The sequence below is a fragment of the Narcine bancroftii genome, chromosome 11 (genome assembly GCF_036971445.1).
Source record: "Narcine bancroftii isolate sNarBan1 chromosome 11, sNarBan1.hap1, whole genome shotgun sequence".
Lineage (NCBI taxonomy): Eukaryota > Metazoa > Chordata > Chondrichthyes > Torpediniformes > Narcinidae > Narcine > Narcine bancroftii.
Window position 1 is genome coordinate 6,234,540 of NC_091479.1, and position 27,839 is coordinate 6,262,378.

At 47.7% G+C, this 27,839-nt stretch overlaps 1 protein-coding gene across 1 annotated transcript in view; it reads left to right on the forward strand.

Annotated features, from left to right (window-relative positions):
* The first annotated feature begins 525 nt into the window (after positions 1-525).
* LOC138745860 (uncharacterized) overlaps positions 526-27,839 on the forward strand; it is a 71,659-nt gene continuing 44,345 nt past the window's right edge. Inside the window, exons 1-12 of the mRNA XM_069903282.1 lie at positions 526-2,652; positions 3,131-3,352; positions 4,096-4,229; positions 4,754-4,894; positions 5,659-5,692; positions 6,069-6,248; positions 6,290-6,391; positions 13,271-13,423; positions 14,489-14,592; positions 15,686-16,564; positions 16,655-17,018; positions 17,120-17,224. Of these exons, the coding sequence (XP_069759383.1) occupies positions 535-2,652; positions 3,131-3,352; positions 4,096-4,229; positions 4,754-4,894; positions 5,659-5,692; positions 6,069-6,248; positions 6,290-6,391; positions 13,271-13,423; positions 14,489-14,592; positions 15,686-16,564; positions 16,655-17,018; positions 17,120-17,224 (4,536 nt within the window). The 5' untranslated portion in view covers positions 526-534. The remainder of the gene's footprint in view (positions 2,653-3,130; positions 3,353-4,095; positions 4,230-4,753; positions 4,895-5,658; positions 5,693-6,068; positions 6,249-6,289; positions 6,392-13,270; positions 13,424-14,488; positions 14,593-15,685; positions 16,565-16,654; positions 17,019-17,119; positions 17,225-27,839) is intronic.

Genomic DNA, 27,839 nt, shown 5'->3' on the forward strand with positions numbered 1-27,839 from the left:
CCCACCTGCTGGGCGCAGCCCGCGACCTCCCACCTGCTGGGCGCAGCCCGCGACCTCCCACCTGCTGGGCGCAGCCCGCGACCTCCCACCTGCTGGGCGCAGCCCGCGACCTCCCACCTGCTGGGCGCAGCCCGCGACCTCCCACCTGCTGGGCGCAGCCCGCGACCTCCCACCTGCTGGGCGCAGCCCGCGACCTCCCACCTGCTGGGCGCAGCCCGCGACCTCCCACCTGCTGGGCGCAGCCCGCGACCTCCCACCTGCTGGGCGCAGCCCGCGACCTCCCACCTGCTGGGCGCAGCCCGCGACCTCCCACCTGCTGGGCGCAGCCCGCGACCTCCCACCTGCTGGGCGCAGCCCGCGACCTCCCACCTGCTGGGCGCAGCCCGCGACCTCCCACCTGCTGGGCGCAGCCCGCGACCTCCCACCTGCTGGGCGCAGCCCGCGACCTCCCACCTGCTGGGCGCAGCCCGCGACCTCCCACCTGCTGGGCGCAGCCCGCGACCTCCCACCTGCTGGGCGCTTACCTTTCTGCACATGGAGGATGTCCGGGAAGTTGGAGAGGAGGCCCTGGTACAGAGACAGCGTGTCGAGCATGTGGAAGAGGTCGTTCCTGGGCTGCTGAGCGAACAGTTCGCCGATGGCCTCGTAGGTCTTGCCGGTGTCGGAGATGGCCCTGTTGAGCGAGCCGGCCAAGTGCGGCTGGTCCATCTCGAACGCCTGGCCGATGGAGGAGAAGGCGTGGCCGAGTCGCTGGAATTCCTTCCTGAAGCCCCCGGCGTGCTTGCGGCACAGCTCGGTCGCCACGTTACTGAGCTGCAGCACGCTGTCGTCCAGCCTCTTGGAGAAGGCTTTGAAGGCGTCCACCCGCTCCTCCACCTCCTGCAAATCCTGCGGCTCTTGCGGGATTTGCAGGGTGAGGAAGGCGTGCGCGCCCACCAGCTCGTCCCGCTCGGTGCGCCGCTTGCCCCGCTTCCACGCCCGCTCGTCCGTGCAGGTGACGAAGTGCTGGAAGCCCTCGTACTGCGACAGCACCGGGTGGCTGGTCATGTGGGCCATCCAGAGGATGAGCCGCCGGCGCCGCTTCTCGATGAAGTCGTCCTCGAAGCGGCCGGTGGCTTGCTTCTCGGGCAGGTGGGGCACCGAGATGACGGAGAACTTGTGCAGGAGGCGGCTGTGCAGCCAGTCGAAGTGCTTGTAGCGCCGGTAGACCGGGTCGCGGGTCAGGCTGGGGGTCAGCTTGTACGAGATGTAACTCTTGATGCCCTTGAACTTGGTCTGCCTGGTGGGCTCCTCGATGGTGCAGGTGAAGGGGCGCGGGTTGGGGCTCCACTCGGGCCCGTCCGAGCCCATCTCCACGCGGTACGTCTCGCTGCTCCGGAACCCGGCGGCCACCTCGCCCAGGATGAACGCTTCGCCGCCCGAGCGCACGAAGCTGGAGAAGCGGTTGAAGCTCTTGCCCACGGCGCCGCTCTTGCCGCTCGGGCGGCCGGTCGCGCCGTCCTGCCGCTCCGCCCGCGGCTTCGGGCCGGGCCCGGGGGAGGGCGCCGCCGGCTGCCGGTGTCCGTTGGGCGCAGCCGCTCCGTCCGCCACCGCGGACGCGTCGTCGTCCCAGTCGTCCCAGTCGTCCTCGTCGTCCTCCTCGAAGCTGGGCGGCGAGTCGAGGGAGGGGCCGGGGGGCGAGTAGGGGGCGCCCAGGATCTCCACGTAGGAGGCGGGGAAGAGTCCCCGGTGCCCGCGGCTGTTCCTGCCCTCCAGCCAGCCGTCCAGCGAGTTCTGGCTGAACACCAGCAGCTCCTCGTCCTGCCGGATGCTGATCTCCTCGGGGTTCTCGCTCTGGAAGCTGTACAGAGCCTTGGCCCTGACGGTCGCCATCCTGCCCCCCGCGCCCTCTCTAGGGCATGTTGCCCACCGTCGGGCTCACGGGCTCTCGCCTCCTCGCTCCCGGGACGCTGCCAAAGTTTCGCCGCGAAGTTCTCGGCCGCCCTCTCAACTCCTCGGGGCGGAGGCGAGTGGGAAGCCGCCGGCCGTCCCTTCCCCTCGACCCCGGCCCGTTCCAACCCCCCCCCCCCCCCGCCGCCTCTCGGTGCGCCCCGGCTCCCGGCCGAGCGAAGCCCCCTCTTTCCCGTTCTCCTCCCTGTTGGCAACCCCCGTCGCCCCTCCCAGGATCCGCGAACTCCCAGATCTCTGCGCTCCCTCATTTCCGGCCTCGCCGCCTTCACTCCCTCCCTCCCGAACCTCCGCCTCCGTCCGGACTCCCCGCGGCAGCCCAGCTCGTTCGCCGCAAATGCCCGCGTCCTCTCCCGGACCTCGGCCCCAGCCCGAGCAGCGCCGCCCCCGACCCGCTCTGTCCGGCCTGGGAAGGAGGGAGGGAGAGAGAGCAATCGAGAGAGACAGAGCGTGAGGGTGACCGAGGAGAGAGCGAGAGATTACAGGTGTTGGACTTGCAAGACCCCTTCTCCGACACGACTGGCCCGCGGCCAAATGGAAAGGTGGGATGGTCCGCAGAGTCCTCCCTCCCTCTCTCAAATGCCCACCCGCGACCTCCTGGTCCATCTGTGCAAGCTTCGTGGAAATAGGCCCTTTTTCAATCCCTCTCCTTCGCCGCACTGTCCCCCTCAACCTGCCGAAACCAAATTCGATCCATTTCCCGGGGTCTGGACACCAGCATCCACACTAGCCGCCAGAAGGCGTCTTCCCAAACTCCACTGAGGGTGCCCTGTCAGGGATGGAGGGGCTATTTCCAGATCAGGACGTCAGCGCGGACTCAGAGAGTCGGGGAGGGGGTTTCTTCTTATTTCATATCATTACTTGAAATTAGATATTCAGATTTGTTGTCAGGTCCATCACAGACCACCCTGAGATTCTTTTCCCTGCGGGCCAGGCAGAATGACCACTTATTGGAAGCGGGGGGGAATTTGTACACAATGTCCACATGTCAAGAGATAAAGAAATGTAAACAAACTGTGCAGTACAGGGAGGGGAACAAATCAATAAAGTGCACAAGTAGGAGTCCTTCAACGAGTCCCTGATGGAGTTTGTGATTGAGGAGTCTGATGCTGGAGGGGGAGCAGCTGGTCCTGAACCTGCTGGGGCGAGTCTTGTGGCACCGAGACCTCCTTCCTGATGGCAGCAGCGAGAACAGAGCCTGTGCTGGGTGGCGCGGATCCTTGACGATGGCTGCTGCTCCCCGACGGCAATTCCCGTAGACGTTCCCGGGGAAGGTTTTGCCTGTGGTGTCCTGGGCTGTGTCCATGACCTTTTGAAGATATTAAATTCCACTCCTGTCATTGGTGCCGATGGAATGTATCCTGTGTTTCTGACGCAGGAATGTAACCGGACCCACTCACCCTGGGTATGGAGTTCAAGTATATTTACAAATGGTATAAATCGACTGACAGAGGAGTTGGATAAATTAGTGGGTTTAGAGTTGCCCATGACATGAAGAATGGAGGTGTTGTGGAAAGTGCTGAAGTTTGCTCTGGGTTACCACAGGATCTAATCAGTATGTAGAGTTGGGTGAAGAAGCAGCTGGTGGAGTTCAATCCAGCAAAGTGTGAAGTGATACTCTTTGGAAGGTCAAACTTGAAGGCAGAGTGCGTGGTTCATTGCAGAATTCTTAACAGTATGGATCTTCCAGTCCAATTCCATCAACCCGTCACAAGTTGATAGGGTATGCTGGCCTTCATCGGTCAGGGGATTGAGTTCAAGAGTCACTAGGTAATGTTGCAGCTTGATAAAATTCTTGTTTGACCAGACTTCAGAGTATTGTGTTCAATTCTGATCAGCTCATTACAGGAAGGGTGTGGAACATTAGCGAGGGTTCCAAGGGAATTTGCCAGGATGTTACCTGGATTGGAGATCGTGTCTTATGAAGCAAGATGAACTGGGCTAGGCTTCCCTTTTTTCCAAAAATAACCTTTATTCACAATAAATTATCTGCAAAAAGGAAAACCACTCAGAGTCTTTTCAGATCCTTGGTGTCACATCTATACATTTCTAGCACTGTACATTGCTACATGCACTCTCTAAATACACCATTGCTACCCCTCTGGCACCTTGTTGTTACTTCCTCCTCCCCCTACCCCATTCTTTGAGGGACTTCCCATCGATCTCAGCCCCTCAGTGCTGAGTGTTGGAGGACTTCAGACTATGGTCCTTCCCCACTTGGCTGCACCAGGCCTCACTGCATCCCTCAGCATGTACTCCTGCAGCCTGGACTATGCCGATCGGCAGGCATTCCCTCACCGACATCTCCGTGCGCTGAAAGACCAACAACCTTTTTGGCATCTTTCACAGAGTTGATGGTCTCCCAGCAGTTCTGGATGTCTGCCTCTGTGGGCACCCCTGGAAACAGCCCGTAGATGAGAGAGTCCTCTGTCATGCTGTTGCTGGGGATGAACTGTGACAGACACCCTTACAGCGTGCTAACAGACCATTCTGGCCACCCAATTACACCCATGCAGCCACACAGGAAAGTGTGGTCATCAGGATGAGGCCCACATTGGCTACACCCTAACCCTGTTGTCTGGCAACTTGTGCATGGAAACTCTATCCATTTCGGACTCTCCTTTGAATGGGAGAACCACTCTCGTAACTGGCAGGGCGGATGTGCAGTGGATGGACCACACCTGTGCCACATACAGCAGTCCCTAGAGCACCTGCCCTGTTATTGAGAGGGCCCACAGATGCCCACAGATGCCCACAGATCGAATTTCATATGGACCTTGTGACCAATTCTTGTTGCATGCCTCAGCCCTCCAAACCTGACCCCCAACCACCTTCACGTAGATCCAACTGTGATGGTGATGGCGGTCCAGTCAGAGCAATTACCGAAGAGTATTGCCTCGCTCTTCTTCCCGTTTACCCTGGCGCCTGATGCCGGCTTTAAAAAGCTGTAGATGCAGTTCGTGGACTGATCGTGCGTCCGAAGGGCAGATGGCACTATTGTTCATGCACAGGGAGGCCTTGGCCTGAGCGCCTCCACTGCCTGGCAACGTCACGCCTCCCTCCTATAGATTCAGCAAAGGGCCGCAGCACACAAATATGACTGGAGACAGTGGGCATCCTTGCCTAACTCCAGATTGATGGGGAAGCTATCTATTTCCCACCCATTGAATTGAACTGACATGTAGAGCAGTTTAATCCAATTCCTGATTCCTTCCCCAAAACCCACTTTGAAGAGCACATCCATCATGTATGTGTGTGAAATGTGGTCAAAGCTTTCTCCTGGTCTAAGGTGACCCGCGCCAGGTGTCCGCCCTCCTATCCTGCACATAGGTGAAGGGTGAGAGGCAACTTAATGGAGGTGTATAAGATGATGAGAGGCATGGATAAGATGGCCAGCCAGCATCTTTCTCCTGGGATGACGATAGCAAGTACCAGAGGACTTCTGTTAAGATGAGTGGAGGTAAGTTTAGGGGAGACTGGTGGGTGCTTGGTATGCACTGCTGGGGGTGGTAGTGGTGACTGGTACAATAGGGAGACTTAAAAGACCATGGAGGGTTATGGGTGTATGGTAGGGAAAGATTAGATTGATGCTGGACAAGATGGTGGGCTGAAGGGCCTGTTCTGTGCAGTACTGTTCTTGTTTTAAATTGAAACACGGCTGGGATTTGTCTCCAGTCCTTCCGCAACTGGACTTCCCTCTTTACCAACCAGTTCTCTGGCAACTGGTTTGTTGCATCCACAGATGGTTTGGATGCTTCATTAAATGTAATTTCTGTCACGGCTGTGAGCATTTTTGGATGTGAACGAGTTAATTGACATGTTTCATTGAACAAGAGCGCCTTATACTGGTAATAATGAGTAGTGACAGTTTGTACACAAAAATTCGTATGTAGAGAGCCAGAGGCTTCAGAATGGGGAAAGGCGGGGGAATGAACAACTGCTTTTGATTATTCTGTTTATCCCTTGAAGAAGTCTTCAGGACCAAAACATCAGCAAAATACCTTTGTCTACTATGGACGCTGAAAAGACCAGTCGAGCTCCTCCAGCATTTCAGTGTGTCTTTACTACAATCACAGCATCTGCAGACTTTTGAATTTCACTCTTTGCACGTCTCTGCACAGAAGACACACCAGCCGGGAAGGCGGGAGAACCAAACGACCAGTGAGAATGAGGCACTTGGTGAACTATTAGTCAAAAACAGTCTCAGGGAGGATGGAATCGGAGAAAGTCCCAGTGACCCAATGAGTTTCAAAGAGGTGGCTTTGGAGATTGTGGATCTCTGGTTGTCATCTCCTGAGGTTGTAAGGATTCTGGGATTGTTCCCGTAGATTTGTGGGAGCAGGTTGACAGGATAGTTAAGAAGGCCTATGGGTTGCTGGGCTTCATTAGTCGAGGGGTTGAATTCAAGAGTCAAGAGTTCAAGTTGCAAATCTACAAATCTCTGGTGAGTCCACACTTATTGTGTTCACCTCATTAAGGGAAGGATGTGGAAGCTGTGGAGAGGGGAAGTTGTCTGGATTGGAAAATAAGTCTCAAGAGGCAAGGTTAGCAGAGCTGGGACTTTTCTCTCTGGAGCCAAGAAGGATGAGAGGAGATTTAGATATCTACATGATTCTGAGAGGTATAGTTGTTCAAACAATGTGACTTTATTTTTTAAATTATATGGTTTTTTTTCCAATGGAATACATTTATTCATTTCCATGTACCATTGCTGTACTCTCAGGCTCTCTTCCATTTTCCAAGTTGACATTATACATTTTTTTGCTATCGCTAAGGCTATCATAATAAATCTTTTTTTGTGCTTTATCCAATTTGAGGCCTAATTCCTTACTTCTTATGTTACTTAAAAGAAAGATCTCTGGATTTTTTGGTATGTTATTTTTTGTGATTTTATTTAATATCTGATTTAGTTCTTCCCAAAACATATTCACTTTCTCACATGCCCAAGTTGCATGTACTGTTGTTCCCATTTCCTTTTTACAGAGAAAATATTTATCTGATAATGTTGGATCCCATTCTTTTAACTTTTTTAAAAATATTTTTTTAATTTTCACACTGTGAACCATATCAATCAAAATATATACAAATGTTTCTCATGAAATATACACAGTGGCACTTTCTCTCTTTTTCCCCCTACCCTCCCTCCCCCTTCCCACCCCCCTCCAAAGCCACTAAATATTCAACATATACAATACAATAAAACCATAAAACAATGTCTTCACACAAAGTAAAATAAACAAGAAAAATGTGTCATCTACTTTTACACACTGAATCGAGTCGTGTTGTCTTATCATTTTAGGGGATGGAGGTCCGAGGCAAGCCCTCTCTGTTATGTTCCATGTACGGTTCCCAAATTTGTTCAAACAATGTGACGTTATTTTTTAAATTGTATGTTATTTTTTCCAAAGGAATACATTTATTCATTTCCATGTACCATTGCTGTATTCTCAGGCTCTCTTCCATTTTCCAAGTTGACATTATACATATTTTTGCTACTGCTAAGGCTATCATAATGAATCTTTTTTGCACTTTATCCAATTTGAGGCCTAATTCTTTACTTCTTATATTACTTAGAAGAAAGATCGCTGCATTTTTTGGTATGTTATTTTTTGTGATTTTATTTAATATCTGATTTAGACCTTCCCAAAACATTTTCACTTTCTCACATGCCCAAGTTGCATGTACTGTTGTTCCTGTTTCCTTCTTACAGCGAAAACATCTATCTGATAATGTTGGATCCCATTCTTTTAACTTTTGAGGCGTGATATATAACCTGTGTAACCAATTATACTGTATCATGCGTAACCTTGTGTTTATTATATTCTTCATAGTTCCAGAACATAACTTTTCCCATGTTTCATTTTTTATCTTTACGTTTAAATCTTTTTCCCACTTTTGTTGGGTTTATAGCTTATTTCATCATTTTCCTTATCTTGCAGCTTAATGTACATGTTCGTTGTAAATCTTTTAATTATCACTGTGTCTGTAATCACATATTCAAATCTGCTTCCTTCTGGTAATCTCAGTCTGTTTCCCAATTTATCCTTTAAATAAGCTTTCAGTTGATGATCTGCAAACATTGTACCGTGAGTTATTCCATATTTGTACTTCAACTGTTCAAATGTTAATAAATTATTTCCAAAAAGACAATTTTATTTTCTTTCGATTCCTTTTCTCTCCCATTCTCTAAAGGAAAGGTTATTCATCGTAAAAGTGATTAGTGGATTTTGCGTCAATAATAAATTTGGTATTTGGTAATTCATTTTTTTCCTTCCTTAGTGGAACTTCTTCCATATATTAAGTAAATGATGCATTACTGGTGAGCTTTTATATTGCACCAAATTTTCATCCCACTTATAAAGTATATGTTCCGGTACCTTCTCCCCTATTTTATCTAATTCTATTTTAGTCCAGTCTGGTTTTTCCCTTGTCTGGTAAAAATCTGATAAATACCTTAATTGTGCAGCTCTATAATAATTTCTAAAGTTTGGTAACTGCTAACCACCTTGGTTATACTCTCCATTAATTTATCTAACATTACCCTCGGTTTCACCCCCCCCCCCCATAAGAATTTCCTTATTATCCTCTTTAGTTCATCAAAGAATTTCTCTGTTAAGGGAATTGGAAATGTTTGAAATAAGTATTGTATCCTTGGGAACACATTCATTTTAATGCAGTTTACCCTCCCTATCAACGTTAGCTGTAATTCTTTCCAATGTTCTAAGTCTTCCTGCAATTTCTTTATTAGTGGCTGATAATTTAGTTTGTACAAGTGGTGGCTTAAGTTATTATCTAACCTAATCCCGAGGTATCGGATTGCTTGTGGTTGCCACTTAAATGGTGATTCGTTTTTAAATTCTGTATAATCCACATTACTCATTGGGATCATTTCACTTTTATTTGCATTGATCTTGTACCCCGATATTTCTCCATATTCCTTCAATTTCTTATGTAATTCTTTTATTGATATTTCTGGTTTTGTTAGGTATACTATGATGTCATCTGCAAATAAGCTGATTTTATACTCCTTTATTTTTATCCCTTTTATTTTATTTTCTATTCTTATCAGTTCTGCCAAAGGTTCTATTGCTAAGGCGAACAATGAGGGGGATAATGGACATCCCTGTCTAGTTGACCTTCTTAATTTAAATTGGTTCGATGCATATCCATTTACTGTTACCTTCGCCAACAGTCCATTTGCACAATGCTTTAATCCAATTAATATATTTTTCTGGGCGGGTGGGCGGGGGAAAAAAAAGGGAGAAAAATAAATAAATAAATAAATAAATAGATTGATTTTAAAAAAAAAATATAAATATTTTTCTGGTCGATTGAACTTCTGTAATACTTTAAATAAGTAGTTCCATCCTACTCTGTCAAAGGTTTTTTCTGCGTCTAAAGCAACAGCCACTGTTGGCTTCTTATTTCCTTGAACTGCATGAATTAGATAAATAAGTTTACAGACGTTATCCGCTGTTTGTCTTTTCTTAATAAATCCAGTTTGATCTTGTTTTACTATTTTTGGTACACAGTCGGCCAATCTGTTTGCTAATAGTTTCACTATTATCTTATAATCTGAGTTAAGTAGAGATATTGGTCTATATGACGCTGGTGTTAGTGGATCTTTCCCCGTCTTTGGCATTACTGTAATTATTGCTGTCTTACATGAATCTGGCAAGTTTTGTGTTTCTTCTACCTGATTCATTACTTCCAGGAGAAGAGGAATTAATGACTCTTTAAATGTTTTATAAAATTGAATTGGGAATCCATCCTCTTCTGGTGTTTTATTGTTCAGCAGCTTTTTTAATATATCCTGTACTTCCTCAATTTCAAATTGTTTTGTTCCTCTTCTTGCAATTTTGGCAGTTCAATTTTAGCTAAAAACTCTTCTATTTTATCATCTTTCCCCTCGTTCTCAGTTTGGTGTAATTGTTCATAAAATTCCTTAAAGTTTTCATTAATCTCTATTGGATTATATGTAATTTGTTTGTCTTTTTTCCTTGATGCCAATACAGTTCTTTTAGCTTGTTCTGTTTTAAGTTGCCAGGCTAATATTTTATGTGGTTTTTTTTTTCTCCCAGTTCATAATACTTTTGTTTTGTTTTCATTATGTTCTTCTCCACCTTGTAGGTTTGTGTTGTTTTGTATTTTATTTTTTTGTCCGCCAATTCTCTCTTTTTCATTATATCATCCCTTTTTACTCGTTCTTTTTCTGTACGTACTATTTCCCTTTCCAACTGCTCTATTTCCTGATTGCAATCCTTTTTCAACTTAGTTACATAACTTATTATCTAATGAAGGCTTTCATTGCGTCCCATAATATAAATTTGTCTTTCATTGATTCCGTGTTTATTTCAAAATATGTTTTTAATTTGGCATTCAATAAACTCTCTAAATTCCTGCCTTTAAAGTAGCATGGATTTTAACCTCCTTCTATATGTTCTTGATGGGATCTTCTCCAGTTCTATTGCTAATAACAGGGGTGAATGATCAGATAATAGTCTAGCTTTATATTCAGTTTTCCTAACTCTCCCTTGAATATGGGCTGACAACAGAAACATATCAATCCTTGAGTATGTTTTATGCCTACTGGAATAAAATGAGTATTCCTTCTCTCTTGGGTGTTGCCTCCTCCATATATCCATAAGTTTCATTTCCTGCATTGATTTAACCATAAATTTGGCTACTTTATTCTTTTTGCTTGTCTTTTGTCCAGTTTTATCCAACATTGGATCCAAATTAAGGTTAAAATCCCCTCCAATCAATATATTTCCTTGTGTGTCTGCAATCTTCAAAAAAAAATCCTGTATAAACTTTTGATCCTCCTCATTAGGTGCGTATATATTGAGCAAGTTCCAAAATTCTGAGTATATCTGACACTTTATCATTACATACCTCCCTGCTGGATCTGTTATTTCCTCTTCTATCTTGATTGGTACATTTTTGTTAAGTAATATGGCTACACCTCTCACTTTTGAATTATAGGATGCTGCCACTACGTGCCCTACCCAGTCTCTCTTTAATTTGTTATGTTCCACTTCAGTTAGATGCGTTTCCTGCACAAATGGTATATCTATTTTTTCTTTCTTCAGTAAATTTAGTAGCCTCTTCCTTTTAATTTGGTTATGTATTCCATTAATGTTTATAGTCATATAGTTCAATGTGGCCATCTTGTATCTTGTTTACACCTCTTTTCTGCTTCCTCGCCATCTCCATCCCCCTTTTTCCCGTTTTTATCTTTTAGTTTTCCCTTTTTAAACTCAATGTACGATAACACATTTAAAGCATAAAATACTCCAACAATTCCCACACCCAATATTACCTTGACCCCAAATTCACCCACCTCTCTGAGTTGCCCCTTATACCTTGCCGGGCAACCACAACTCCTCTTTCCATTTAGATTGCAATCTTGCTCACAAGCGTCAACTGATTTCGCAGTGACTGTTATTCCCTCTCTCCCCAGAAAACACTTTTTTTTACACATATAACAAAGGTCTCTCTTTTTTTCCCCCTTACTTCCTTCCTTCCCTTCTCTTTTCCCTCTTTAGTTCTTTACATATACATTGTTTTGTACATCTTTATATATACTTTATCGTCATTCTTCATTCTTGTTACATCTCTTCATCTGTCCTGCAAACGTTCTGCGAATCCTTGTGCTTCCTCCGGATCCGAGAACAGTCTGTTTTGCTCCCTGGGTATAAATATTTTAAGCACGGCTGGATGTCTTAACATGAATTTATAACTTTTTTTCCATAGGATCAATTTTGCTGTATTAAACTCCTTCCTCTTCTTTAAGAGTTCAAAACTTATGTCTGGGTAAAAAAAATACTTTTTGACCCTTGTATTCCAATGGCTTATTATCTTCTCTAATTTTATTTCTTGCCCACTCCAGTATATTTCCTCATGTCGTATATCTCAAAAATTTTACTCAGATGGATCTTGGTTTTTGATGTGTCTGCGGTTTCAGAGCGAATGCTCTGTTTCCATTTCCATTTCTTCCTGGACTTCTGTCATTTCCAGGATCTTCGGGATCCATCCTTTTATAAATTCCTTCATGTCTGTGCCTTCTTCACCCTCCTTCAGGCCCACTATTTTTATGTAGTTTCACCTACTATAATTTTCCAACATATCAATTATCTGAGATAACAACTCTTGTGTCTCTTTAATTTTTCTGTCACTTTCTTCCAATTTTCCTCTTAAGTCGTTTACTTCCATTTCTACAGCCGATTCCCGCTCTTCCACATTCTCTACTCTCTTCCCTATTTCTGTCATGACCAGTTCTAAACTTTGCATTTTATCTTCTGCTCTTTTCGTTTTTCTTTTAATTGCACTAAATTCGAATGATAACCAGATAACCATTCTTTTAATGATCTCATTTGTTCTTCATAAAAGGCTTTATCTATATTCTGTCCATCTGTTTTACCTTCTATTTCCCTGTGAAGATCTTGGTCTTCTTCTCTTCTTTGTATCTGTGTCTCTTCTGTTTTTCCTTATGAATTGCTATTCTATACTCTTAATACAACCCTGCTATTTTGGAAAGAATGGAGAGAAAAAGCAGGGAAAGACTGACCTGTTCTCCTGACACTGGAGGTGTTGGAATTACTGGGTTCAATAATGAAGGAGAAAAAGCATTCTAGGATTGAGCAGTCAACATGGATTAACCACAGTTGAAGTTCTGTGAGGAGTGAGTAGGAACGTTCCTAGACAGGACGTTAGTCGTTATAGTGAGAGCACAGGGAATTGATGGTAATGCAATGATGTGTATTGCAGGGTGTAGAAAGAGTAGGAACAATCACTCTCAGGTTGGGAGGATGTGAGTGGAGGGACCATAGGGATGGGCCCAGATCCCAGTTGAGTGGTGGGACAGGGATGGGCCCAGATCCCAGTTGAGTGGTGGGACAGGGATGGGCCCAGATCCCAGCTGTGAGTGGAGGGACCATAGGGATGGGCCCAGATCCCAGTTGAGTGGTGGGACAGGGATGGGCCCAAATCCCAGCTGTAGTGGAGGGACCATAGGGATGGGCCCAGATCCCAGTTGAGTGGTGGGACAGGGATGGGCCCAAATCCCAGCTGTGAGTGGAGGGGCCATAGGGATGGGCCCAGATCCCAGTTGAGTGGTGGGACAGGGATGGGCCCAAATCCCAGCTGTGAGTGGAGGGGCCATAGGGATGGTCCCAGATCCCAACTATGTGTGGTGGGACTCCTTGTCCCCAATATCCCCCAGATGTCCAAACTCCATATTCCTGGCCCCTGCCAACTTCCCAAGAGTACACACCCCAATGTCTAAATGCTGAGCATCCACACAATCTCCACATTTCTCCAGTCTTCCCTGGCCTCCACTCTCTCAGAACCAATCAAGCCACCAAGGGCATGGACCCCACCGAACCTCCAAATTCCCAAAGCCCATCCAGATTCCAAACTCCCATGGACTAGAAAATTGGGGCAGATGAAGACCACCCTGATGAAGTGTGGCTGTGTATAGAGACTGAATTCTACAACTTTTGCTGATGATTTCTTGGCCTTATCAGTTGTGCATCTGGAATATGAACAGCTGATTTTCCCACCTATGGGAGTGGAAGATGTTTCCTGTCCGACCTGCTGAACAGGTCCTCCCACTCATTTTGCCAGTCAATATGACCCACAACTCTGTTGGAGTTCACTTAAGTAGTGACCTATCGTGGACACTCGGCATCTCCTCACTTGTCAAGAAAGTGCAAAACATGACTGCCCTTCCTGAGAAGACTGAACGGGAAAGGCTCCCTGCCACCATCATGTCAACCTTCTATAGGAGCTCTATTGAGAGCGTCCTGGCCGGTTGCATCACTGTGTGGCACAGTTGCTGCAGAGAAATAGATTGGAGGTCAATTCACAGGACCAAAAGTGGCAGAGAGAATCACTGGAGTCTCCCTTCCCCCTTATCGACGTAATCTACTAGGATCGTTGTCTGAAGAGGCTGCGCAAAATCATTAAGGACCCCCTCCACTCTGCACACAGCATCTTTCAGCTGCTCCCATTGGGAGCATAAATTCATGTTAAGACATCCAGCCGTGCTTACAATATTTATACCCAGGGATCAAAACAGACGTTCTCGGATCCGGAGGAAGCACAAGAATTCGCAGAACGTTTGCAGGACAGAAGAAGAGATGAAGAGATGGAACAAGAATGAAGAACGACGATAAAGTATGTATAAACATGTACAAAACAATGTATATGTAAACCCAAAAATTAAAGAGGAACAGCTTCTTCCCACAGGCAGTGAGAATGCTAAATGACCAAAGGAACTGCTCACACTAACACTCCAAGACTCTCATATTCATGAAGCAATATTTATTTATTTGTATATATGAATACTTTTACCTGCATATGCATAGTTTGTCTGTCTGCGTGTTTTGCACTGAGGAGCGGAGAATGCTGTTTCGTCGGGTTGTACTTGTACAATCAGATGACAATAAACTTGACTTGTGTCAAGTTGTGTCCTCCTGTGTGCCAGATCCCTCTGGTTATCTGACTCCTGAACTTTCAAACATTCACTTTCCTCCAGTTTAATCATCTCATTATTGAGCCTTCCACAGATTATGACATGAAAAAAACTGTCTACATACCACCCTCAATAACTGGCTCACCATCTTCTGTGAGACCCTCCCAGTACTGAAAACATCTGGTTATTTACCCAGTCCTGCCCCTTGGATATTATGTTCTATAACATCACCCTCATTCTTCTGAACTCTGAAGAATAAAGAACCAAACTGTCCAGCTCTGCTGAAACATTTTCATCCTGGGTTAGGGTGAACCCTAACCCTAACCCTTAACCCTAACCCTTAACCCTAACCCTTAACCCTAACCCTTAACCCTAACCCTTAACCCTTAACCCTAACCCTTAACCCTTAACCCTGGTTATTATCCTGGAGAATCTCCTTTGGACTGCCTCTACTGTTACATTATCCATTTTGTATAAGATGATCATCACTGAGGCCAGAACTCCGAACCAGGTTTCTCATTAAGATCATGTGTCACAAAATTTGTTATTTTGCAGCAGCAGGTATTGTGCAATACAGGTACAGAAAATATTATAAATTAAATTCTGTAAATGCACTATTTAATTATTGCAAAAGAAGAAAGAAAGTGAGGTAGTGGATCTGTGGTTCATTGTCCATTCAGGAATCTGATGGTAGGAGGGGAGATGCATCTTGTAGATGCCCTCAATGGAATGAAGACTGATGCCTGTGATGGCGCTGGTTGAGTTTACAATCTTTCGTGGCCTTTTCCTGTCCTGTACATTGGCACCCAGTCAGAATGCTCTCCACGGCACACATGTAGAAATTTGCAAGAATCTTTGGTAACAGAAAATCTCCTCAAACTCCTCACAAAGTTATAGCTGCTGGCGAGCCTTCTTTGTGATTGCATTGACATGGAGGTCCCTGGATCAATCCAGAGATGTTGATACCCAGGGATTCAGTTCTTAACCCTCTCCACTGCTGACCCATCGATGAGTGACCAACACCCTGACAGTGTTGCAGAACCATCCTTTTCTTAAAGGATGCTTTTAAACCAAGGCCAACCGTGCCCTCTGCCCCTTTGACCAAGACCCACTGTGCCCTCTGCCCCTTGACCAAGACCCACCGTGCCTTCTGCCCCCTTGACCAAGACCCACTGTGCCTTCTGCCCTGTTGACCAAGACCCACCGTGCCTTCTGCCCCGTTGACCAAGACCCACCATGCCTTCTGCCCCCTTGACCAAGACCCACCATGCCTTCTGCCCCCTTGACCAAGACCCACTGTGGCCTCTGCCCCTTGACCAAGACCCACTGTGCCCTCTGTCCCTTGACCAAGACCCACTGTGCCTCTGCCCCCTTGACCAAGACCCACTGTGCCTCTGCCCCTTTGACCAAGACCCACTGTGCCTCTGCCCCTTTGACCAAGACCCACTGTGCCCTCTGCCCCTTGACCAAGACCCACTGTGCCCTCTGTCACTTGACCAAGACCCACTGTGCCTCTGCCCCTTTGACCAAGACCCACTGTGCCTCTGCCCCTTTGACCAAGACCCACTGTGCCCTCTGCCCCTTGACCAAGACCCACTGTGCTCTCTGTCCCTTGACCAAGACCCACTGTGCCTCTGCCCCCTTGACTAAGACCTACTGTGCCCTCTGCCCCTTGACCAAGACCCACTGTGCCCTCTGCCCCCTTGACCAAGACCCACTGTGCCCTCTGTCCCTTGACCAAGAGCCACTGTGCCCTCTGCCCCTTGACCAAGACCCACTGTGGCCTCTGCCCCTTGACCAAGACCCACTGTGCCCTCTGCCCCTTGACCAAGAGCCACTGTGCCCTCTGCCCCTTGACCAAGAGCCACTGTGCCCTCTGCCCCTTGACCAAGACCCACTGTGCCCTCTGCCCCTTGACCAAGAGCCACTGTGCCCTCTGTCCCTTGACCAAGAGCCACTGTGCCCTCTGCCCCTTGACCAAGACCCACTGTGGCCTCTGCCCCTTGACCAAGACCCACTGTGCCCTCTGCCCCTTGACCAAGAGCCACTGTGCCCTCTGCCCCTTGACCAAGACCCACTGTGCCCTCTGCCCCTTGACCAAGAGCCACTGTGCCCTCTGCCCCTTGACCAAGAGCCACTGTGCCCTCTGCCCCTTGACATCGCCCTCAGATTCCTCTGTATTTTTCTGCCTTGGTCTCTCGCCCAGACCTGAACCCCCATAAACTACAGCAGGAGTCACACACGCTGGGTATCCCAGCTCAGGGTCCTGATCCCGGTCCCGGTGCTGGTTCTGATCCCGGTCCTGGTGTGGGTTTTGATCCCGGTCCCGGTGCTGGTTCTGATCCCGGTCCCGGTGTGGGTTCTGATCCCGGTCCCGGTGTGGGTTTTGATCCCGGTCCCGGTGCTGGTTCTGATCCCGGTCCCGGTGTTGGTTCTGATCCCGGTCCCGGTGCTGGTCCTGATCCCGGAGCCGGTGCTGGTCGTGATCCCGGTCCCGGTGCTGGTCCTGATCCTGGAGCCGGTGCTGGTCCTGAACCCGGAGCCGGTGCTGGTCCTGAACCCGGAGCCGGTGCTGGTCCTGAACCCGGAGCCGGTGCCGACTCCCCGCCGCTGCGGACCCCGTTGTCTCGGGCCAGTGGAACAATAAAGTGTTGTTGAAGGGGCGGGACCGCGGACAATAAAGTGTTGTTGAAGGGCGCCGGCAACATGGCGGCGACGCGTCCGGGGGCTGAGGCCGGGGTCGGGACCGGGACCGGGACCGGGGACGGCGGCGACGGGCGGGACGTCTTCATCGGCAGCGTGAGTCCGGGCCGCAGGGCAGGGGCTCGGGACGGGGACCCGACCCACCCCGCACGGCGGCTTCTCCGCGAACCAGGCCCCCCCCCGCCCCCCCCTCCCCCCGCCCCCCCCTCCCCCCGCCCCCCCCTCCCCCCGCCCCCCCCTCCCCCCCCCCCCTCCCCCCTCCCCCCCTCCCCCCGCCCCCCCCTCCCCCCTCCCCCCTCCCCCCTCCCCCGTCCCCCTCCCACGTCCCCCCCTCGCCCCTCCCCCGTTCCCCCCCCTCGCCCCCTCCCCCCTCCCCCGTCCCCCTCCCACGTCCCCCCCTCGCCCCCTCCCCCCGCCCCCCCCGCCCCCCGTCCCCCGTCCCCCCTCCCCCGCCTCCTCCCTCCCCCATTCCCCCTCCTGCCCCCGCCTCCTCCCTCCCCCATTCCCCCTCCTGCCCCCGCCTCCTCCCTCCCCCATTCCCCCTCCTGCCCCCGCCTCCTCCCTCCCCCATTCCCCCTCCTGCCCCCGCCTCCTCCCTCCCCCATTCCCCCTCCTGCCCCCGCCTCCTCCCTCCCCCATTCCCCCTCCTGCCCCCGCCTCCTCCCTCCCCCATTCCCCCTCCTGCCCCCGCCTCCTCCCTCCCCCATTCCCCCTCCTGCCCCCGCCTCCTCCCTCCCCCATTCCCCCTCCTGCCCCCGCCTCCTCCCTCCCCCATTCCCCCTCCTGCCCCCGCCTCCTCCCTCCCCCATTCCCCCTCCTGCCCCCGCCCCCTCCCTCCCCCATTCCCCCTCCTGCCCCCGCCCCCTCCCTCCCCCATTCCCCCTCCTGCCCCCGCCTCCTCCCTCCCCCATTCCCCCTCCTGCCCCCGCCTCCTCCCTCCCCCATTCCCCCTCCTGCCCCCGCCTCCTCCCTCCCCCATTCCCCCTCCTGCCCCCGCCTCCTCCCTCCCCCATTCCCCCTCCTGCCCCCGCCCCCTCCCTCCCCCCATTCCCCCCTCCTGTCCCTGTCCCCCCCTAATCCCCGTCCTCCTCCCGTTCCCCCCCCCTGTCCCCGTTCTCCCTCCATCCCCCTTCTCTCCCCCTGCCTCCTTCTGTCCCATTTTCTCCCAACCCCCACTCCTGACCCATTCCAGTACAGAGGTGCCACAGCCAGTTTGAAGCTCATGGGTCTGTCTGCTGGAATATCTACCTGGGTCCCTTGCAGAGTTTTGGGTCTCCTTAGTCTCTTCTCTCTCTCCTTTGTAAAGTTTGGCAGTGTTTTTACTTGTGACATTGGAGCGTTATCCTTATGTACATTTGCTTGACAGGCTATCAATTCACAAACCACTTTAGTAATCCCTTACTAACAACAGCATCGAAGGTGTGTGAGTGGAAAATGAAAGTAGAGAACCACTGATTTAGGCGCAGGGAGGTTATGCTGCAAACGTGCAAGATACTGGTGAGGCCGTATCTGGAGGACTGCGTGTAATTCTGGTCTCCTTACTTGAGGAAGGATGGACTAGTTTTGGAGATGGTGTAGCGGAGGTTCACCAGGTTGATTACAGGGTTGAGGGGGTCAGTCAGCCGATGAGGAGAGATTGAGTCGTCTGGGACTGTATTCACTGGAATTTAGAAGAATGCAAGGCATAGATAAGAGAGAGTAAGTTGTTCCCATTGGTGGGGGAGACCAGAACTAGGGGACATTGCCTCAAGATCCAGGATGGTAGATTTAGGATGGAGATGTGGAATTTGTGGAATTCACTAATCATTGAAGCAGTAGAGGTGACCCCAGTAAATATATTTAAGACGAGGTTGGATAGATTTTTACATCGATGGGGAATTAAGGAATATGGGGAAAAGGCAGGTTGGTGGAGATGAGCCCATCATCAGATCGGCCATGATCACATTGAATGACGGAGCAAGCTCGACAGGCCAGATGGCCGACCCCTGCTCCTAGTTCTTATGTCGTGTTTGCAGGAGACTAAGAGAAGCAGGAGTATGTGAGGGCCAGTCAATCGCCAATAATGTCATGGATGATCAGCCTCCCTGGCCTCAAATGCTCAGTGGTTGTTTCCCCACTAATGGGAGCATCTGGACCTCTGTGATGTGATTGTGTATGTTTCAATAAAGTCACACTTCATCTAAATGCCAAACAAATACAGGCCTAATTTCCTTAGCTGGTTGTGATAGAATAGCTTCCTTGTTTCTGAGATTAGCCTTGTGAATCTCTTTTGGATTACACTGGACAACAAATTTTTTTCAGAATGTTTGCTTCCTGAAAAAAAAATTGGGGATTGTGGTCAACATCTTCAAGCTGAACTCAAAGATAATTTCAGATTTGCTGTATCATGTAGGAAGTTGGAGAAACATTAAATTAACTTTTATTGAATTTAGCAAGTTTAATCGCATCGTGACGCTGACACGTTGCGTTAGTTCGACTGACCAAAAATGTTTTGCCGCTGATTTTTATTTGTACTCAGCATCTGATGCCTCTTGTGTCAGTGTCCAACAATAGTCGGCCAGCGTTGATGGATTCCAGTGGCCCTGATCCTGCTTTTCCACGGTCGCAATGTCCTGGTGAAACCTTTCACCGTGTTCGTCACTGACGGCACCGAGATCAGCGGGGAAGGAGGCCAAGTGCGAAAGCAGAAAGTGAATTTTCAATGACATGTGGCACTGCATGGTTTTGTCTGCTTGAAGTAGACTAAAATAGGACAGTGTATCTAAGTTTGATTCACTACATTGAGTGGAAAAGCAAATTGTTAGAGGACAGAGTCTGAAGGGAGAGATGATAATGTGATAGGGCAAGGGTCAGGCTTTGGAATACAATGTTGGTAAATGTTAGGTCATCCACAGTGGAAGGAAAAATAAAAAATTGGAATATTATTTATATGGTTAAAATACTGCAGAGTCCTGGGAGATCTTGAATATGAATTGCCAAACATTGGTTTGTAAGTGCAGCAGTTAATCAAAAAATCAGATGGAACATTTGTCTTCATTGTTTGGAAAGTAGAGGCATTTGCATGGATTCTCAAGGTTACTTTGATATGCTGGGTCCAAGAGATGTCACCTGATATATGGGATCCCAGGAATTTGCAGCCTGATGTAAGTGTAATGCAGAGTGGAGAGTCAACAACGTGATGATGGGTGAATTGAACTGGGTCCAGGTCGTTCCAGAGATAGAAGTTGATTTGCTTCATAACTCATCCCAAAGCACTTGATCAGACATCTTTGATGGGTGTATAGCACTGGATGAGGGAATCTGGGCCAGGCGATGTATTTGGGTAGCACACTCTTGTAGTTGTCTTTCTTGATGGTAGAGGTGATGGATTGAAGAGTTCTGTCAAAGTCGCCTTGTTGAATATCTGCAGTGCATTTTGTCGTTGGCCCACGGAGCTCAAATGATGAAGCAAATGCATGAGTAGGGTGGTAAGGTCAAGTCCAAGAGCTAGTTACTTGTGAGAAACCCAGTGTTTGTGGCTGGACAGTTAAATCTGATGGTTGGTAACCAACCCCTTTCCATTCGCCCCCTCCACTGGAAAAATTTGCTTGTTTATATCTGAATTTAGGCTAAGAATGAGAGCAAATTTATTGTCTCCTTTTTGTGGGCAATAATAAATTTGTAAAGCATATGGCTGCAACCAAAATAGGCTACAGAAATAAGAATGTTATGTTGGTTGGGTGTAGAAGTGGTAGAAGAGCTGTGGTTCACATGCACTTGTACAGATTGATGTGGCCTTCTGCATACAAATTGTCCTATGAATAATCAACGAACAATAATCAAAGAAGCCTAGTTATATTTATGGATTGCATTCATTAGCCTCGGGAGATTTATTTCTTGTACACTTTCAAACTGATTCCGTTCAGTCAGCCTTGAGAACTGTCACCAAGTTCACTTCAGGTTGGCATGGTTATTGTTTACAAAGGGAATGATTTGTTGACATTGTTTAATATATGCTTTCTGAGATAAAAAAATCTTTTGTTTCAATTAATCTATAGCTGTTGGTCACCTGAGCATGCAAGATTATAGGAATTGGGTGTGTCTGGTCAGAGAAATCTTGCTTGTTGACGCCTGCTGACAGATGTCTCTGGTTATGGTTGGGGCTTTGCTTTTCTGAGCAAGACTAACTCAAGTTCTTTTTTTTGAATATCTTTGATTTTCAAAGACTCCTATAAATTCAGACAACAGTACACTTTCTTTCAACACATGTATAACATACAGATTCTGTTTTCCTCTCCCTACCCCACCCCCTCCTCTCCCCCATGCCCCAAATACGATTGAGAATCTTTCTTTGGCTTGGCTTCGCGGACGAAGATTTATGGAGGGGTGATGTCCACGTCAGCTGCAGGCTCGTTTGTGGATGACAAGTCCGATGCGGGACAGGCAAACACGGTTGCAGCGGTTGCAAGGGAAAATGGGTGGGTTGGGGTTGGGTGTGGGTTTTTCCTCCTTTGTCTTTTGTCAGTGAGGTGGGCTTATTGAGAATAAAGTTATATAAATTATACAAAGCACACAAATCCCAGTGACCCTTGTGAAAAACTGAAAAAACCCCAGGTACTTAAAAAGTGGTAAGGGACAAGAAAACAAGAGTGTTGTCTGCACCACGTTCCACTTCTTGGATCTCATTCATTTCCCTGCTGGGGCAGATTGTTTCATTTCCTTTATTCCAAAGGGGTGAAATTAGATCTGTTAACCTGTGTTTCAGACAAGGTTGCCACACTCGAATGAATGTGTCATATTTCCTCCTCAAGTTGGACATGATTGTATTCCAGGGGAATACAACTCTGTATCTCCGAATTCCATCAATTCCATCGTGTAATATTTATTTGGGAGTCAGACTTCCATGCAACTGCCATACATTTCCTGGCTACCGACAAGGCGACCTTCACAAACTGAACTTGGTAGGTGGATAGTTTAAAACTCACATCCATAATGTTTCCCAGAAGATACAATTCTGGATCCTATGGAAAATCCATCTTTGTAATTTTGTTGAGAATGTGTCCCAGGTCCTCCCAGAAAGATCTCACCTTTGTAAATAGCCAGGTTGAATGGATAAAGGTTCCAGTCTCCACACACACACACACACACACACACACACACACACACACACACACACACACACACATCTAAAGCACATTTTTGAGATTTATGTAATTTTTGTGGTGTGAGGTACAGTCCATGCAAGAAATTATATTGCACCAACCCGTACCTGGCATTATTAACTCCTGCCATGCTGTCCTGACACAGATCTGACCAGCAACACTCATGAATTGTTGTACCCAAGTCTTACTCCCATCTCTCCCTCGATCTGTGGAAGCCCGGCTTCGGGCCCTCACTTTGAAATATGTAATACATCTTAGAGATAAACTTGCACACATTCCCCCTTCGAATTCGAATCACCTGTCACCTCACATGGGCAGGGTCATCTTCCTAATTTGTCCCTTAAAAAAGATAATAGAAGAATGTTCTATAAGACAAATCATATTTATTCCTCAGCTGCTCGAATGACATGAGCTGCCCTCACGTAACAATCCTCGATATGCCTGGTCCCTCTCTGGCACCAGATGTCCAGGATTTTATTGTCCAGAGTCAGGGGTATTAAGTTGCTCTGGGTCAGGGCATTTTGGGAGATATCCCCACCTTCAATCCAATACATTGATTTATTCTTTGCCACGTCTGAAGTACATGCTTTAGTGTGGGGTTATCCGTTTAACTCAAGTTCTATGTAACCTGACAATGCAGCTAAAATCCCAAATTGTAATGGCGACACGGTTAGCACAACACTGTTACAGCGTCGGCGTCCGGGGTTCAAGTTTGGCATTGCCTGAAAGGAGTTTGTATGTTCTCCCCAGTCTGCGTGGGTTTCCTATGGGTGCTCCGGTTTTCTCTAAAACATAGGTTAATTGGGTGGCATGGGCTCGTGGGCCGAAGGGGCCTGTTATCATGCATTCTGTCTAAATTTAATTTATCTGAGCAGGTGATAAAAAGGTGGCTGGGGCTGTACAAAGTGAAAGGTTTCCCCTGTGACTTGTTAATTGAAAGACCCAAAGAACATTTCAGGAATGTTAAAGTAAAAAACAAATGCTGGAGAAACTCAGTACTTTATATAGCAAATCTTCCCTCTCAAGTCATCAGATTCATTGCAATAGAATTTTGTATTTATTTGGTGAAGCAGATTGTAAGATTTTCTTATCCCTGACTTCTCTTTTGCTGGAGATTGAGAGCTGTGTTCTTGAACGTCAGAAGTCCTTTGGTGAAGATTCAAGATGTATGAGGGAGCAGTGGAGAGAGAATTGTGATATTGTACATTTCCAAGTTGATCCTGTGACTTCAAAGGAAATCTCAGCTAATATTCATTCCTATGTATGTTTTCCTTGGGTTTCTGCTTTGCTAGTTGTCGCTTGGGCAGGTGCTGTGGTGGTCAACTGGGTATTAAGAAATGCATTTGTCTGGTTAAGTGGAAGTGTCCCACAATAGTCCTGACGCAGAAAGGCTTTAGGAAGTCCGATGAAGGGGCAAGATCTAGTAATGTGGTGTGGCAGGCGGACTAACATTTTATCATTCCTTCCTGTCAGCTTGCATGAACATTTCTTCATTGCCTTGTACTTAAACAGCTTTGAATCTTGGTGTATCACATGATACAGGAGCAGAAGTCAGCCCGTCGGGTCTGCTCCGCCATTCTAATCATGAGCTGATCTACCTTCTCACTCATCCCCACTCCCCAGCCTTCTCCCTGTAACCCTTGATGCCCTGACTAATCAAGTATGTGTCAATCTGCCTTAAATACACCTGACGACCTCACTTCCACAACCACCTGTGGCAACAAGTTTCACAGACTCATGAAGCTCTGTTTAAATTGACATGTGGCAGCACGCCACTATGCAGGCAAACCGGCCTCGCTTGTAATCCACGCAGCGGGGCAGCCAGCCAAAATGGCACCGTCGGGGGGGGGGGGGGGGGGAGGGGGTTTCCCCTTCTCAGCATCAGGCTCAGAAGCCCGCGCTGCGGGACCACGTGACGCCCAAGTGATGTCGGTGCCCCCCAGCGCGGTTCTCAGCCAGGTCCGGGCTGGGAGCCAGCAATAAACCAGTTTTCTGCTCACTGAGCTCAACCCATGTTCTTACAGTAGCAGTGTAGCTGTCGCTACAGACACCCATTTATCATGAAATTATAACCTCTTGTCCGAATCCCCTACCATGGGAAACATCCTTGCCACATCTACTCTGTCCAGGTCTTTCAGCATTTAAAATGCCTCTGGGATTCCCCCCTCATCCTTCTGTACTCCAACAAGTTCACCGACAAACGGTCCTTACGTATTAACCCTTTCATTCCTGGTATCATTCCAGTAAATTTTCTCGTAAATTAACCCTAACCCTCTCCTACGCCAGCGTCTTTTCTCAAATATGGGGCCCAAAACTGTACACAGAACTCCAAGCGAGGTCTCACCAGTAAGTTATAGAGTCTCAATGTCACATCCTTGCTCTTGTATGGTATATCCCTAGAAATGAATCCCAACATTGCATTCACCACCTTTCAGGTATCCTGCATGAGGACAAGTTCCTTTGCATCTCTGAATTTTGAATTGTCTCCCAAATCAAAAAATAACAGTCTGCCCGTCTTTTTCTTCCACCAAAGTGCATGACCGGAGACTTCCCAACATTGCATTTCATCTGGGCCACCTCTTTGCCCTGTTCTCCTCATTTATCGAAGTCTCTCTGCAGGCTTTCTGTGTCCTCAGCAGCACTTTCCCTAACCATGTAATTCGGATTCATCTGCATATTTATTCCATAATCCAAATCATTTCTATACAGATGTAGAGTAAGCTCTGTACTTATCATGTCTATTCAGAAACTTTTTCTCCAGTTTTTTGTACGTTCAGTTACATGAGCAATGGGACATGTTGGTGGAGAAGTTCAACATTGTGATAGGTTGGCTGAGGTTAGAGGAACTGTTTCCGTACTGATTTAAGGAAACTGTGTCGTGTGATTGAGCTGGAACAGTGATGGGGTAGAAATTAAAAGCTGAAAGCAAATCTGGGAAATCCACAGAACGAAAAGGGACGAGCAGAAGAATGAGAAAGTAGATTGCTCTGTCAAAGAACTGGTATGAATGCGGCTAAATGGCTGATTAGTGAGCCATTTTGTGGTACACTTCCACTGCCAGTTGCTGCCGTCAAGAATCGTAACTCAGTGTTCATTTACCTCCCAAGCCAACTACCACTGCAAACTCACCGCAAGTGCTAGACTAAACCTGAAAGCTTCCAGGTTTGAAATTCCAGCCATTCTCGAGGATAATGGTAATCTCCAAAATATGTCTATTTTACCACGATGATGTCCCTGATCCTGACGCAGCACAAGTGTGTTCTTGTCGTGTCTCCTGCCTTGCCTTTGAGTGTACCTGACGTACTGGATCTGCAGCAGGGATCAACACCACTGTTCGTGCTGCTCCACTTGAGTTTCCTCCCCCCCCACCCCCACCCCCACAAAAATAATTCTGGGCAGCTTTACTCTCAAATCTGCAAACCCAATACTTTGGTAACTTGCGTTTGTATCTGAATTCCTCCTTGGACCTTTAGAACAAATGAGGTGGAGCATATGGGCCCATTTAGCCCACCCTTGGATCGATGCTGTTCCTGCCGTGTCACTGCCTGCTGTTTTATTGTCATGTAATAAAACAGAAAATGTGACCATACATGAAATTTCCTTTTGTCTACCGTAAGGCAGTCAAAGATTCAGCAGAAATTGCCTGGCACCTCTTACTAGAGAAATAGAAGAATCCCCCCAGATTCAGTGAATGTCGAACACTCCCGCAGCCATACAGCCTTCAGTCCAAACCATTGGTAGCCTGAGCTCCAGATGCGCACTCCTGACATGATCAGGAAGCCTCCATCACCCTCGGCACTCTTGTGCATCCTGGTTCCGATACCTGGTACCCCTTCAGCCAGTCCTCAGCCCAGTGTGAATCCATCGACCGCAGTCACCAGCAGCCTGCATACTAAGTGGGTCCTTGAGTCACTAAAAGCCCACCGCCTGCGTGTTCTTCAGTCTCAAAGCCCTGTGGGTAGTCTCCTCTGCTTCTCCTACTCAAAGAGGGGATGTTCCCCCTGTTTTCTAGTGCCCTGCACCTGCACCAGCCCTCTGCTTCCCCACAGCCTGCAAACCCTCGAGGCTGCTACCACCATGGGCAAGATTCTGTAGTCACTTGTTTTTAAATCCACCACCATCTGCTCCTTTAACAGGCTGTTTAAAGCCTGTACGGAGCTGACAGCAGTCGGACTGGGCAGATGGTCCCCGCAGAGGAGCGCTGTGACTCCGCTCCCCACTCTCCCCGGTTCCGGACCAGTGGCAACACAGCTGGTTTTTTAATCATCTCAGGTATTTGAGTTCTTTTGCCCGTTAAATCTCTTGTGAAGAGCAAATTGTGGTGCCCAACTCTAGGATAAGTATTTTGGTTATTTTCCAGCACTTTTAAAAATAAATACAAATACATGTAATCCTCGGCCTCAAGCTATATTTTACATTTAAAACTAAATCAAATTTTAATGTAATTTAAATTAAATAATGTGAAGACATCCAAGTGGGTCGAGTTTGCTTTAACAAATTAAGTTTGGGTCTTGACTTCAACTTTTTTTGAATGGAGGTAACCAGTAACTGAGGGTCATTGGGATCTAGTTTCCCCGTGGTAGAGAGAGGCAATTAATGAACTGCAAAAGAGTCCTGCCACACCTAGCGGTGTTTTCAGTCCTCCACTATGGCTCCCTCTATTGTTGGAAGGGCTTGTTTTGTGCTTGACTGTTCTGCCTGAGGAGATGGAAATAGTCTTTTCCGTACCTTGATGAAGGCCTGAAACGTTGGTTCTGTATCTTTATCTTTATGTTTGACCTGGTGAGTTTCTCCAGCGTCGTGTTTTTACTTCGATCACGGTGTCTGCAGACTTTCGTGGTTTACTTCATGGAGAGTACGAACTCAGTCTTAAACTCGATTGTTTAGTTTTGCAGATCTATTGAGTGGATGGATGTTAATTGCAGTTATACTGTTCAAGAATAAGATGTGTACTTGTTGTGTTTGCATTTGGAGCCCGATATATCCGTCACTGACCACCACCAGATAGTATTTAGTAGCGACGTAGAGGGGTTCGTGAGATGCTTTCTCTCATGTTGATTTTGATCGACATTATTTTGGACATTGTGGTTTTCCCAGTTTTTTGTGCAGGACACCACATTTCTGCAATAATCTCCCATCATGTCTGGGTTTTTTTGCCAGGTGAAAATGAGAAATTTTCCAAAAAAGGGCATTTGGAATTCAAATTATTGCTTTGGTTGTGCAAAACTTTCTTTTTTAATATTTTCATTCTGAGCTGCCATAGTGAATCTGTGCCATGGTCCAGTGCTGCTCTCTTCCCAACTCCCTGACCCCCTCCCCTGTGAGCCAGGCTGCATTCAGTACTTGTCTAACCGATGAGCAATGTTGAGCGTTTCCCACATGGCGAACTCTGTGGGAAAATTGGAGATTTGGCTTTCTCTTAGTCGTGAGTGGGGTGAAAGGTTGAATTGTATATTCAGACAGTGTCGAGTCAGTTTATTGTCACCTGGTTGTACAAGTCAAACCCATCAAACAACGTTCTCCGGTCCTCAGTGCAAAACATGCAGACACACACCCAGACAGACCGCGCA